This window comes from Ursus maritimus, unplaced genomic scaffold (genome assembly GCF_017311325.1).
Source record: "Ursus maritimus isolate PB19 unplaced genomic scaffold, ASM1731132v1 scaffold_2, whole genome shotgun sequence".
Classification (NCBI taxonomy): domain Eukaryota; kingdom Metazoa; phylum Chordata; class Mammalia; order Carnivora; family Ursidae; genus Ursus; species Ursus maritimus.
The window spans coordinates 73,882,903-73,896,591 of NW_024424452.1; the positions used below are offsets into that span (position 1 = coordinate 73,882,903).

The 13,689-nt window shown below is 34.6% G+C and overlaps 1 protein-coding gene across 4 annotated transcripts in view; it reads right to left on the reverse strand.

Moving 5' to 3' along the window:
• Window positions 1–13,689, reverse strand: part of NME7 (NME/NM23 family member 7) — a 243,095-nt gene that overhangs the window by 137,128 nt on the left and 92,278 nt on the right. For all 4 annotated transcript variants that reach the window (XM_008695848.2, XM_040636186.1, XM_008695838.2 and 1 more), the window contains exon 8: window positions 386–450. In XM_008695848.2, coding sequence (XP_008694070.1) covers window positions 386–450 — 65 coding nt within the window. The remainder of the gene's footprint in view (window positions 1–385; window positions 451–13,689) is intronic.

A 13,689-nucleotide genomic window follows, 5' to 3' on the forward strand; every position in this document is an offset into this window, starting at 1 on the left:
TTCTTTTTCTCCACTCTCTTCTTAGTCTCTAAACAACAGAAAGCTCAGTATTATCTACTCAACTTAATTCTATTTTTTGTTCGTAGGAACTAAATACATTGTTTCCATCTATAATTTATTTTGCAACCGAAGTCCCAGAAACTGTACAAACCTGTTTTATAACCTTAAATTAGGTGTACCATTTGAATTTTAGTTCCCTCAGTGAAAGATTATATGGGTAAAATAATTTCAAAAACATTTTTTTTTATTATAAGGTTATCAAGCTCAGGAACTATATAGTTTTATTTTTAATGTGTTGAGTTCACAAGTGCACAGAGAAAATTCAATATAAAACATTAAGAAAAGAAATCTGTCAATAGATTATGAGTTATTGCAAACTACTTACCATCTGCATAGCTGAGATTTCAAAACCTGCATCCCGGATAGCCATGAGGATCTTTCCCAGCAGTCCTGAAAATACAGAACAAATGGGGGCAAAAATACAAAATTCCTAAGGCATTTTAGTTTCTTAGAAAGGCAAATTTTCTACCTCAAAGTACTTTGCTTACACTCTATATGGAGAAATCACATATTTCTTCAAGGGAAACTAAATCCCTAATATCAAGCATCACCAGTAATCATTTGACTCACTTAATAAGTGCTTCAGGAATATCAACAACGATCCCGAAGATTATGCAAAAAAACCTTTAAGATGCTATGTTGCCTTAAAGCCCCTGAAGTCTAGTGCTGTAGAGAATATGCAAATCAAACAACTGAAGCTAACATTACAAAAAAATGAAAGGCCAAAGCACCGGATATGGGAGTTCCAAGGATGAGTTCAAGGGAGGAAAATCAAATAATAACTGAAGGGGTGGCAGAAGCTTTAGGGGAAATGAGAGCATGAATTGGTACTTAAAGCCTGTAGATAGATGGGATTATATGGGGACACAGGTATTAAAGGACAGAAGACACAGGTCTGAGAAAATGTGCGCATGTTCATGTGACAGTAAGTAAGGCAGAGAAGAAGGGAAAAAAAAAAAAAGAACAGCTAAAAAGGAAAAGAGACTTGATCCAAATTAATGAAGGCCTTGGACAGCAACATGAGGAATTTGGTCTTTATCCCACAGATCAGTGCTTTTTATAATAGGGACTGTAGATTCTGGGAATGTGGGACTGATTTTGAGATTCCATTAGTTTAGTATAAAAATATTCTAAGCTGCTTTTTTTCAAGTCAGTTCTAAAATTCTCTCTCTCTCTCTCTCTCTCTCTCACACACACACACACACACACACACACACACACACACACATACACACACCTCATATATTTTGGATGATCTGGATGCTTATTTGGTACCCCAAATCACCAAGGAGTATGTACTTTTTTTTAACTATCTTACTGCAGCCAGGTAGCGCTATTATGATTGTAGCAAGTTGAAGAATGGGGGGAAAAAAAAGACAATGACAGACCTATTTCTCAAGTGATATATTTGAACCAAGTGAAGGCCAAATGGTACCAGAGCATGCTGTAGAAACAAAGGTTCCTCAGAAGTCTGAAGAGTAGAAGAGGCCCAGGCCGACTCAGAGCACTCTGTTCCATACCCATGACTTGGTGACGGAGTTTTGTCAAACATCCTTTATCTTATCAATGTTGTTAAGTTAAATTTTACTCATTTCATAGTCTTGTTTGTAATGAATTTGTAAATTGCTTTAGTTATACAGTTGCACGTGCAAAGGTTTATATTTAGTTTTATATTTGGACATATTTAAGTTGCATTATAATTACAATAATTCACGTCAACACTGGGGGTCCATCAGAATATTTTTCCTCCAAAGGAAACACTGCCAAAAGAGACAGCCTCTGAAAACGTTGAGCAGAACACAGGACAAAATAGTGTTTTAGGAAGATTATTGATACAATAATGACAGGCAAGCTGGTCTGAAAAAAGGGAATAAAAGAAAAACAAAGGCTTTTGAAACCATCTAGCAGGGTCACTGGACTTGGATGGCAGCACTAGAGAAAGAAGTAATGAATATAAGACATTTCGAAACAAGAACTAATAGGACTAAACTGGATGCAGAATGTGAAGATGAAGGAATATAGGTTGACTGAAAGATGGATAGCATCTTTCAGAAGAAAACAACTAATAAAAATAAATTGATTAATCTCCTGGGGAAGGTCATCAAGATGGCATGACTGCCAGTTGACCGGGGAGCTGGACCCAGGCACTGGAGGGCTCCCCACCACCTTCCCTGCCCTTGGAATGTGGGTTCTTTTTGCCTTTCCCACTCCCAGAGGCTGCTCCAAGGACAACAGCCTTGAGATAATGATGCATGGTACTGCACGGTATGTGTGACGGAACCCAGTTAAGACCTCTAGAGAAAGTTTTAAGATTTGGCAGGTGGGTGCAGGTATCCACTTGCCCTGCTGCTGCCCAAGACAAGCTTTGTATATAAGTTTCCTTGCTTATTAATGCGGCCACCTACCAACCTGTAGTGGCCTTCCTGTTTCTTCAGTCTTTCCCTGCCCTCTGAGTTCAGGGCCCAGTTTCAGATTACACTCAGAAAGCTTCTAAGGAGGTTATGAACCAACAATTAAGGAAAAAGACTGAATTATTTTGAACGTAGAAACAGAATTTTAAAAGAGAACACTGATCAGTATTTGAGAAGAGAGCATATCCAATGGCTAAAAGAAGATTGATGAATGAGTGAATAAACTCCCTACACAAAATAGGTGATAAGGGATTGCATTCCAATAGCTACACAGGTAGAAGGCTATAATGAGGTGTGCAGACAGGCAGAGCTGAAATGATGAGAACAGAGGTCTGCTTGTTTGACAAAAAGAAGAGGAAAAGCAAAAAAATGAAAAACAAAAATAAAACCTGTTAGGAATGAGTTTTGAGAAAATATCTAAAGTTTGGAAATTAAGAATGAAAATGAATAAAGAAAGATATATGAAGAGAGATGTATAGGAAAAGAAAGAAGAAAAATATTACAGTAGTATCACCATATCAAACAGAGGGGAAAATTCTTAGAACAGAGGGACAGTCAAGAATTAAAGGAGATTCTAAGGATAGACAGTATGGTGACTAGCATAACATAATAAAAAATTATTATTAAAAAAAAAGAATTAAAGGAGATTAAGGACCGTGGGAGTGGAGATAAAACCTTCAGCATAAGCAGGACAGTATGTTGACATTAAAGACATTTAAAAAGGCTGTAGCAACAGAGAGTTAGGAAAAAGAAGTTAGATAACCCACTAAAAATCTGTACCAAAGACTAAGATGACTATGGGTATGAGAATCTTAACCAAAATTCCAAGTCTTTAATCAACAGGAAAAAATATTAGGAAAGAAAGAAGTAGATTAGGAATTACTGAGGACTGAACTCTTTAATATGAATTTATACCATTTAATCCTTAAAGCAACACTCAAACAGAGGCTACTATTCCACTATAAAGATGAGAATATATCAGGTTTTAGATAACAGATAATTTGCCTGAAATCATAAAGTAGTGTATCTCCAAATCTGTCTTTCTGCAAGTCTAGTAAGAAAAAATAAATGCGTATGTGAAAGCCAGATATATAAAATTCACTGGACAATATAACTCCCTAAGGCAAGGACCATGATCATTTTAGTTCTCATTGTATCTCCAGTGTCTAGCATTGTTCTGGCATGTAGTAAGTGTTTAACAAATACTGTTTACTGAATTAAGAAATAACCAAAGAGACATGCAATCATAGCTTTGATGCAAACTCAGGGAACTCCAAGGGTCTTCAGAGCACAATTTGAAAATACTAGCAAATTACAAAGGAGTAACTGAAGTTAGAGAGAGGGAAAAGGATTATTTAAAAATGTTGGCTTGATGATCTGAGAAAAAAAAGTTCATACTTACTTCATGCCATATACAAACAGTAACTGAAAATGAATTTAAGGTAAATGTAAAAGAAAAAAAATTGGTTAGAGAAATACATTGGTGGCTATTTTCTTCTCATGATAAAGGTACACTTTTTAAATATAAAAGGAAAAAAAAAAGAGTTCTGTTTTTGCTATGGTTGAGTAGCTCCTATTGGAATAACCTTCCCTCAGAAAAAAACATAAAAACACAACCACCTGGAGGCACTGAGCGGGTTCCCTGTTTTTTTGCAGTGGTCAACTTGAGGGAAAGCCATAGTCTGCACTAAAACTCTGACTGAAAGCCCACAGAATTAGCAAACTGAAAGAACTAGAAGACAAGGTGTAGGCAACCACGGACACTGGAAAGTGAGTAGACAATCCCAGATAAAAGAAAATCCAGAGAGAAAAGCCTGACTTGTGCATATAAACATTGCTCAAATCTTGGAAAAACTGAAGCATTCATATATGGAGCAGACTCCAAGAAACCCAGCTAAGATTAAATTAACTGAATGGAGTTTTGAGTTACTACCCAACAAAGTGAAAACAGAGATTGATTGCCTGATCAATTCAGCAAGTTTACTGGTTGCATTCAAAGTACCAATATATCTTTGAAGAAGATGACAACATCTAGAATTTTGTAATATCTCATTCACAATATTCAGGATATGATCCAAAATTATTTGACATATGAGGACACAGAAAAACATGACCTACCCCTAAGACGAAAGAGAATCAATGAAGACCAACCTCAGATGACCCAGATGTTACAATTAAAAAAAAAAAAAAGATTTTAAAGTAACTGTGATAATTGCTTAAAGAATAAAAGAAAAATATACTCAAAATACATGAAAAGATAGGAAATCTCAACAGGGATTAAGAACTGCAAAAGAATCAAATGAGAAATACATCTGATCTACAAAATTCAGAGTAGAGACTTAAGAGCAGAAAAAATTTCAACGTAGAATGAGTCAATCTGAAGACAGATCAACAGAAATCATCCCATTTGAAGAAAGGATAGACAATTTTTGAAAAACAATGAACAGAATAGCAGGATGAAACAATACCAAAAAGTCTAATATACATGCAATAGGAGTCTAAAATAAGACAGAAAATATTTAGAGATCTAATGGCTGATTTTTTTCCAAATTTGTTGACCTACTGAATCTAAATTTGTGCTTTTTACCAATCACAAGCAGATTTTTTTTAAATAAAGAAAACAACCAGGCACATCATCGTCCAGCTGCTAATAATCAAAAATAAACTCTTGAGAGCAGCCAGAGAAAATGACTCATTGTATACAGGGAATAACAATTTCAATGACTGCTGACTTCTCTTAAGAAAAAGGGAGGCCAGTAGACAGCTGAACATTTTTAATGTGCTGAAAGAAAAACAAACTGTCAACTTGAAATTCTATGCTTAGCACTTCAAGAATCATGGTAAAATAAAGACACTTTGAGATAAAAGAACACTGAAGGAATTTGTTTTCACCAAACTCATACTTCAAGAAATGTTAATGGAAGTTATTTAAGTTGAAGGAAAATGAAACAAGATTAAAAATAGGATCTTCAGGAGAAATGATGAGCATAATTAAAGGTAAATATGTGGGTAAATACAAAAGACTATTTTTTCCTCTTAATTTCTCTAAAATACATATGCCTGATTGAAGCAAAAGTTTTAACATTGTTTTGTAGGTTTTAAAATGCATGTGAATGTAATACATTTCAGAAATATAACATAAACCAGGTAAAGGGAGAAAATGGGCCTTTACAACTGAAAAATTTCCACATTTTATGTGAAATAGTATAACATCAACACATTTTAAATAGACTGAAAATTCAGGATGTATACTTTAATCCTTACAAAAGTGGTTTTCAAAAAATAGTCCTCAAATAAGCCACATCAACATTACCCAGGAACTTGTTAGAAGTGCAAATTCTCAGGACCAACACTCGACCCAATGAATCAGAATCTCAGTGAGTGGAGACCAGAAATCATTGCTTTAATAGACCCTCCATGTGATTCTGTTATACGCTGAAATTTGAGACCCAAAGTCCTTGCATAACCACTAAAAAAAAAGAAACAAACAAAAAGAAAGAAAGAAAGAAAGAAAGAAAGAAAGAAAGAAAGAAAGAAAAGAAAAGATTTATTTTATTTATTTATTTGAGAGAGTGAGAGAAAGCATGAGCTGGGGAGAGAGAAAGGGACAAGCAGACTCCCCCCTGAGCAGGGAGCCCAATGCAGGGCTCGATCCCAGGACCCTGGGATCACAACTTGAGCCAGCAGACACTTAACCCACTGAGCCACCCAGGTGGCCCAAGAAAAAAAAGACTTATATTTAAAAAGCCCATGAATAAATTAAAATGGGATTCTTAGAAATATCAATTAATCCAAAAGAAGAAAGGATAAAGATCAAAAAGGGGGAGGGGGAATAGAAAACAAATAATAAAATAGTAAACCTAAAAGCAATCATATCAATAATTACATTAAATGTTAGTGAACTAAAAATATCCATTTAAGGCAGAGATTTTAGATGTACTAACAAAATAAGATCCAATTATATGCTATCAACAGAAAATCACGTTTCAATATAAAGGCACAGGTAGGTTGAAAATAAATGATGGAAAAAGATACCATGTAAATAATAGGTACAACAAAGCTGGAATGGTTATATTAATTTCAGATAAAGGAGAATGTATAATGTCCTAAGAAGATAAATGTCCTAAGAGGCATTCAGGAGACAGTACTTTAGACAGAGAGCTGGAAGAAGATGGATGTTCAAGACAAACAGAGCACTGAGCAAAGGTATGAGGATATAAAGCAGGCATGGTTCTTCTGGTGGAGGGGAAATCAGACAGGAGAGAAGGCAGGGGAGGTGGCAGAAGCCATACGACAGAAGGACTTATAGACCATATTTAGAGGTTTGGGTTTTATCCAATAGGACAGGAGTTCTCACAACTTTTGGTCCCATGGACACTTGAGCTTTTAGAAATTATTAAAGACTCTAAAAAGCTTATACTTATATAGGTTTTATCTATCTATATTTATTTGCTATAAATGAACAAATTTAAGAAAAAAACTAAGAAAATTCTTAAATATTTATTAATTTAAATATAACAAAAATTCTTTACATGGTGACATAACATTTTGTGAGAAAAATGACTATATTTTCCAAAAAAAAATAATAAGAAGACTCGCATTGTTTTACATTTTCAAAAATCTCCTTAATGTCTAACTCAATAAAAAGCAGCTGTGTTCTTACAACTGTCTCAGCTTTCAATCTGCTGCTATGCGTTGCTTTGGTTAAAGTATATTTAGTTAGAAAATAGTGAAGTATTTTAATAGCCTTTAATATAAACGTATACATTCTTCTTTATTTGACATACGGTATTTTCTTAAAAGCTCACTGAAACACATAATTTCAAACTTTACCAATGAATTTTTTTTTACTCTATTACATTAAAATCCACTGGTCTATTGTATAATTTGAAGGAATCTTTTACCCATGCATGATTTTGTAATATCACATATTGATCATTTGGAAACTATTAGTTCACTGAGTTATGCGGATCTTCCAAATGCTGACTATTTTCATTACGTCAGGACAAAAGAAATCACATTTGTTAACATCACCACCAATTTCATCAGAATAGTCTGTAAGTTATGAGGAAACTGTCAAGCTTACGGTGGTAAATACAGTTTTGCAAGATCCTAATTATGATTTTCATTTATCATTTTACCTTCTCCGGGATTTTTATCTTTGGCAACAACTTTTGCCAGTTGTCATTTCTTTGAAATAACAGGCTTATTTATTTCAAGAAAAATTCACACCAAATACCCAAGTTTGAATAACCATACTTTGTCAGTCATTCTTTAAAGCAAATATGACATTCCATGCAAAAGCCCTCTAGTTGAGCTCACAACTCAAACACCTATATAAGTACTTTTCCTAAAGATCACATTATATTTCAGTATGGAGCAAAAGTGTTTTATATATACTTCCCATGTCTTCACACACGATATTAAAAAGACATATATTTGAAGGTCAAGAATTAATAAAATTAATAATTTTCACTGCTTCATCAAGGACATTCTAAAATGAAAGTGGACCTTTTTTTTCCTGCAAGCACACGATAGTTAAAAATACAGTGACTCCTAGTCCATAGCACAGTCTGCTACCACTACTTCATTTTGCTAAGGTACCAGCAGTTTTATCTACCATTGGTTTTGCACCATTAGTGCAAATGTCACCACATTTTAAAAGGCAAATAAACTGATTTTTATGAAAATAGATTTCATCTCACGGGTACCTCAAAGGGTCTTATTTGTTATAATAAAGAAAACGCTTTACATGATTATATAAGAATCCTGATCTAAAGATGAAAGCAGTATTAAGCCCCATGCATTGATCAATACCAAGAGAAACCAACAATCTACATCTATCATAAATCTATAATCACATTAAACCATGCTCCGTGAAATGTACCACTTGAACAGAATAATTCTATTCACAGATAAACTAATAAAAAAGATAGTTCAAGTAACATTGCCATTCTGCCAAGAACAGTCAGACGTGAGTCAAAGATATTGCTTTTTTTATATTCAGTTGGTTCTGTGTGGAGGCAGGATAGAGAGGCATTTAAGAAACCTGTTCTGTGTTTAACAGCTTGAAACAACAAACTGTCAATAACCATATGTCCTTCACTTTGTTCTAGATAGAAAATGTTCAGATGACTGAACAAATAACAATAACTATGTAAATGAAGTAGCAAAAAGAAAAAAAAAAGTAAAATTGCACTCCATGAAGCAAACAAGTTCAAAAGGGTCAAACAAAGCAGACTGCTTTTTTTATTTGGCTGGTATTTGCATAGCTAATTTGTTTTTTAATGGTTTGCTTATGACTCCATGAATGCTCTTAAATTTTTTGAATGTCAAATCACCTCTCCATCTCCACTCCCAGTGCCTTAGTTCACATCCTTATACCTTTCACTTGGATTGTTCAAAAGCCTCTTAATAATTGGCCACGCTGTATGCAATCATCAATATTGGACATCTATTGCTTTGTTTTTCTAAAAACTCTTGTTTTTCCTGGAATTTGAAGCCCCTATCCTCTTTTAGAAAAACTGATCTCACCAGTCATTTGATTAGAAAGGGAGCTGCCTGCCATCTTCCTATACTATTCTATGACCATGGTCTCAGTACGTTAGTTAAGAGGTGGCAGCAGACCTTTTAGCACTCTGCTAGGGCCAGAGTAATTCACATAGGGATGGGACTATGTTCATAAGTATGTGAGCCCTGCACTGCTGGCAACTGTCCCTCTCTCCCAAGGTGCTGGGCAAAGCTTATTTAAGAGCATGAAGCTGACAGTCAAGAGAAGCAAATATAAAATCCAGAGAGAAGAGCGATGCTGACCAAATCTCTGTTTAGAGTCCTCCCTAAGCCTAGTCCAGTCTCTGCCCTTCTTCCAGCAGAACAGTTAAATGAGAAGGAATTAGGGGATTCAAGCTAGGATTCCATCAGCTGTGCTAACAGTGTCCTCATTAGACCGCCTTACTTACATAAGAGAGGATATACTGCAGCCTGAGCAAGAAAGGTGGTAGTAGGAAGGGCGGAAAAAGAGGAAACAGTTAAAAAAAAAAAAAAAAAGTGTGGTATTCCAATGTGTGATAAAAGAGGATTTGTAGACAACAACAAATATCCTGGAAAAAAATCCTAGGCATGGCCAAATGATCAGTAAGTGGGATTAGAAGATGACCCCTCCCTCTGTCCACAAAGTTCATAAAATGATCATGGTTGGAAAGTATAAGAGAAGAAACTGATAATATAATATTCAGGTACATTGACGTTCAAATAGTATTTTTAGAAATAGTAGACTTACCCATTCAAATTAAAACTGGCTTGTACCAAATAGGGAAACAAAAACGCAAGGCAACTGAACAAAATAGGCACTTTAACACCAATTGGTATCAACAAGCAAAAAGGCAGAGCAAAAATTTTCATGCTACATTTTCATATTAAATCACATGACACAGCGGGTACCACTTGGAAGAAAACAAACTGGCACCAGGCTTATATGATCCGGGATGGATACACAGGGGGCAGATAAAGTAGCCCAGGTCACCAAAGCAGGTATAATGGGGGACAGATATAACAAGGGGCTAACATAATTTCCAAGACTTATCTGGGTATGGAAGCAGCAACATTATGAGTCTTGGGAATTGGGACAAGCTTCTCCCAAGAATTACTGTGAAAATCCAGCTTGAATACATAATGGAAACAAATGAAGATGGGACTTTTTCAGTTTTAAATAACTACATAAGTTGTATATAGTTTTGAGAATCTATTGCTTCTCCCTCCGATCTGGTATCTGATCAGGGTCCACAAATCAATGTTAGCAGATTTGCCTTGATTTGGCTCTGTTACCTATCATCATCACCCCTACAAGGAAGGGGTGATGAGTATTGTTCAAAACAGCCCAGAGTTAAAAATGAGTTATTCTCTCTCTCCTTATAGCTGCCAAGGAGGGGTGAAACCTCCCACAGTATGGCATAGAAGAGGAAGATTATCAACACCTACACATGAGATATTTGGCCACGGGCTAAGTATCAATTTGCTCTCCAGGCCACAGATGTTTACATTTTGGGAAATAATCCAGTTTGGAAAGCTCTCTCCTGGCCTATCTCAGTTTAATCTCGATATGGTCTCAGTTTCTTTCTTCATTTGCAAAAAGTGTAGTTCCTCCCTCGTAGGGGTGTTATGAGGATTAAATGTGTCTTTATATGTAAAATGCCTAGACCAGCCAGTGGCAGACAACAGCACTGTTAGGTAATGTTAGCAGTCATAGATAATAACTGTCACAAGCGAATTAGTATAAATTCAGCTGAATACTTAGCTTTGCTTATAGAATTAGCATGAATCTAATTTTAGCAGTTCTGTTGAAATGCAAGTATTTTATACCTCCCATTTCACAAGAAACACTGTGCCTCCAAGACATCTCAAGGAGGCTGATGCTAGTGTCCAGGTCATTACACCTAATGAGATGGCTGCACTGATGGATGAGAAATAAATAACCAGGGTCACAGCAACACCAGCTGCAGGCACAGCAGAGCCTGACAGACACACTGATTCTCAAGAGAAGAAAAGGCACTGTTGTAGACGCCAGCAGTACCTGGCAAACACAGTGATTCATGCTAACAGTAGATCAGAGCAAGAAAAGAAGGGAGGAGGAGGTCCTCACATGGCAGCTAACATGTGCTCTCTCTTCCACTATCTCTCTTCCACTGTTTCTTCTTTTTCCACCTTTCCTACCACAACTTTTCTTTCTCAGGCTGCAGTATATCCTGTTTTATGTAAGTAAAGTGGTCTAATAAGGACGCTATTAGCACAGCTGATAGAAACCCAGCTCAAATCTCCTAATTCTGATATAGTGAACAAAATCAAAATTTCCAAAGGGGTAGCAATATTAACGATGAACAAAATAAAAGTCAGGGGGAAAAATATCATAGGATATTTTAAAAAGTGAAATTAGAATATCACAAATCTATATGCACAGAATATATGACACATCATTTATAAAGAAAAATATCAGAAGTAAAGGAGAGATAAACAGAAACATAGCATTCTCAAATTTTTGCAGACTCAATAAAAATATTAAAAATAGAAGATTTTTATACAAATTAAGCGTATTCTAAACATCTCACCAATGTAACTATAATAAATAAAAATTATATGGGCCATTTTATTTGACTAACATATAATAAAATGAGAAAAATTCCAGAAAACTTAACAACAACAAAATTCGAAATCTTGGGAATTTATAAGTACTCTCCTAAAGAATGATTGGAACAGTGTTGACTAACACAAGAATATGTGAGTAACAAATCAGAAGAAACCTACCAAATCAAACAATAACTTTAAGGAGTTAGAATATAATGAAGCAGATAATCTTATATACACATCACTACAGAAGTACTTGATACCCTCTTTCTGGAAGATAAATTGGGGCTTATCAAAAAATTTAAAATTTTATCATTTGATATAAGAACTGCATCTCTTGAAATTATTCTAAGGATAAATAAGAGATCCATAAGGATTTACACAGGAAAAAACTAATCACAGAAGTATTAATAATAACATTTTAAAATTTCTAAATAATAAAGCAAGGAAAAGGTAAAGAGGAGTACATTCCTACAACTATTATTCAGACTTTAAAATTATGTTTTCAAAGATTATTTAATTGTACAGAAGAAAATTCAAAATACAGTGTTGGGTTAAAAAAGGTGCAATATAAACTTATATAAGTAGGATAATTCCTACTTGCTTTATGAAAATAGTATTACCTTAATACCAAAAGCAGACAAAGTATAAAAAATATATAACTACATATCAATAACCCTCATGAATATTGTTGTAAAAATCCTGAACAAAATATTAGCAAATTGAATTCAGCAATATACAAAAAGAACTACACATCATAACCAAGTGAGGTTTATTTCAGGAATGCAAGCCTGGTTCACTGTCCAAAAAAAAAAAAACTGATCAATGTGATCTGCTATATTAACAGGCTTAAGGGAAAAAAAAAATCACATGATCAAATCAACAGATGCAGAAAAAAAATTTTGAAAAAATTCAACACCTATTTGTGATCAAAACTCTCGGAAAAAATAGGAATAGAAGGGAATTTCCTGAACTTCATAAAGAGCATCTACAAAAAAATTAAAGCTAATCTATGCCTAATGGTAAAAGGCAAGATTGCCCATTCCCATTGTTCTTATTTTTAATATAGTGTCAGAAGTTCAAGCCAGAACTGAACATAATAATAAAAATAATAATAACAAAGTTATCTGAACAACAAAAAAAGAAGTTCAAGTCAGTAAATAAAGCAAGAAAAGGCATACAGATCAGAAAGAAAGAGACTAACTGTCCCTACTTGCATTAGACAGATTGTCTATACAGATAATCCAAAAACTACAAAAAATATTCTAGAACTGACTTCAGCAAGATTGCAAGATACAAGATAAACATACAAAAGTCAACTGTATATCTACATATTAGCAACAAATATGTGGACATTGAAATTGAAACTACAATATCATTTATAGTCACTCAAAAAGAAAAAAAATTACTAGGCATAAATCTAACAAAACATGCACAGGACTTGTTATGAAAACTACACAACACTGGATAGAAAACCTAAATAAATGGAGTAATATAGTGTCCATGATTTAGAAGACTTAACACAGTAACGATGTCAATTCTCCTCAAATTGATAAATAGATTTAGTGCAATTCCTACCATCTCCCAACTATTCATAACCATTGTACAGCTATAGTAATCAAGACAGTGTAGGACTGGCAGAGCAACAGACATATAGATCAATGGAACAGAATCGAAAACCCAGAAATGGATCCACACAAATATGATTTTTGACAAAGACATAAAAGCAATTCAATGGAGAAGAGATAGCCTTTTCAACAAACCCAGTGACATGACTGTACAAGGAAAGTTAGAAAATATAGTCTCTGACAAGATAGTCACTTATCAGAAGCAAGTCTACATGGTGGAAGGGTAACACAAATTTGGGAGAGGACAGTTAGTCTTCTTTCTTGTAAGTATTGTATGTGCTATTCACATTATTTCATGTAATCCTCACAACAGCCCTATGAGGCAAGTACTATTATCTTCATTTTATAGATTTCTATCATCTATATTCAAGGGAAAAACAACATGCCCTAGAATAATAGCTAGTAAGAGACAGAACTGAATTTAAACCCAGTTCTGCTAGCCCTAGAATCTTGATTACGTCATACAATAAAAT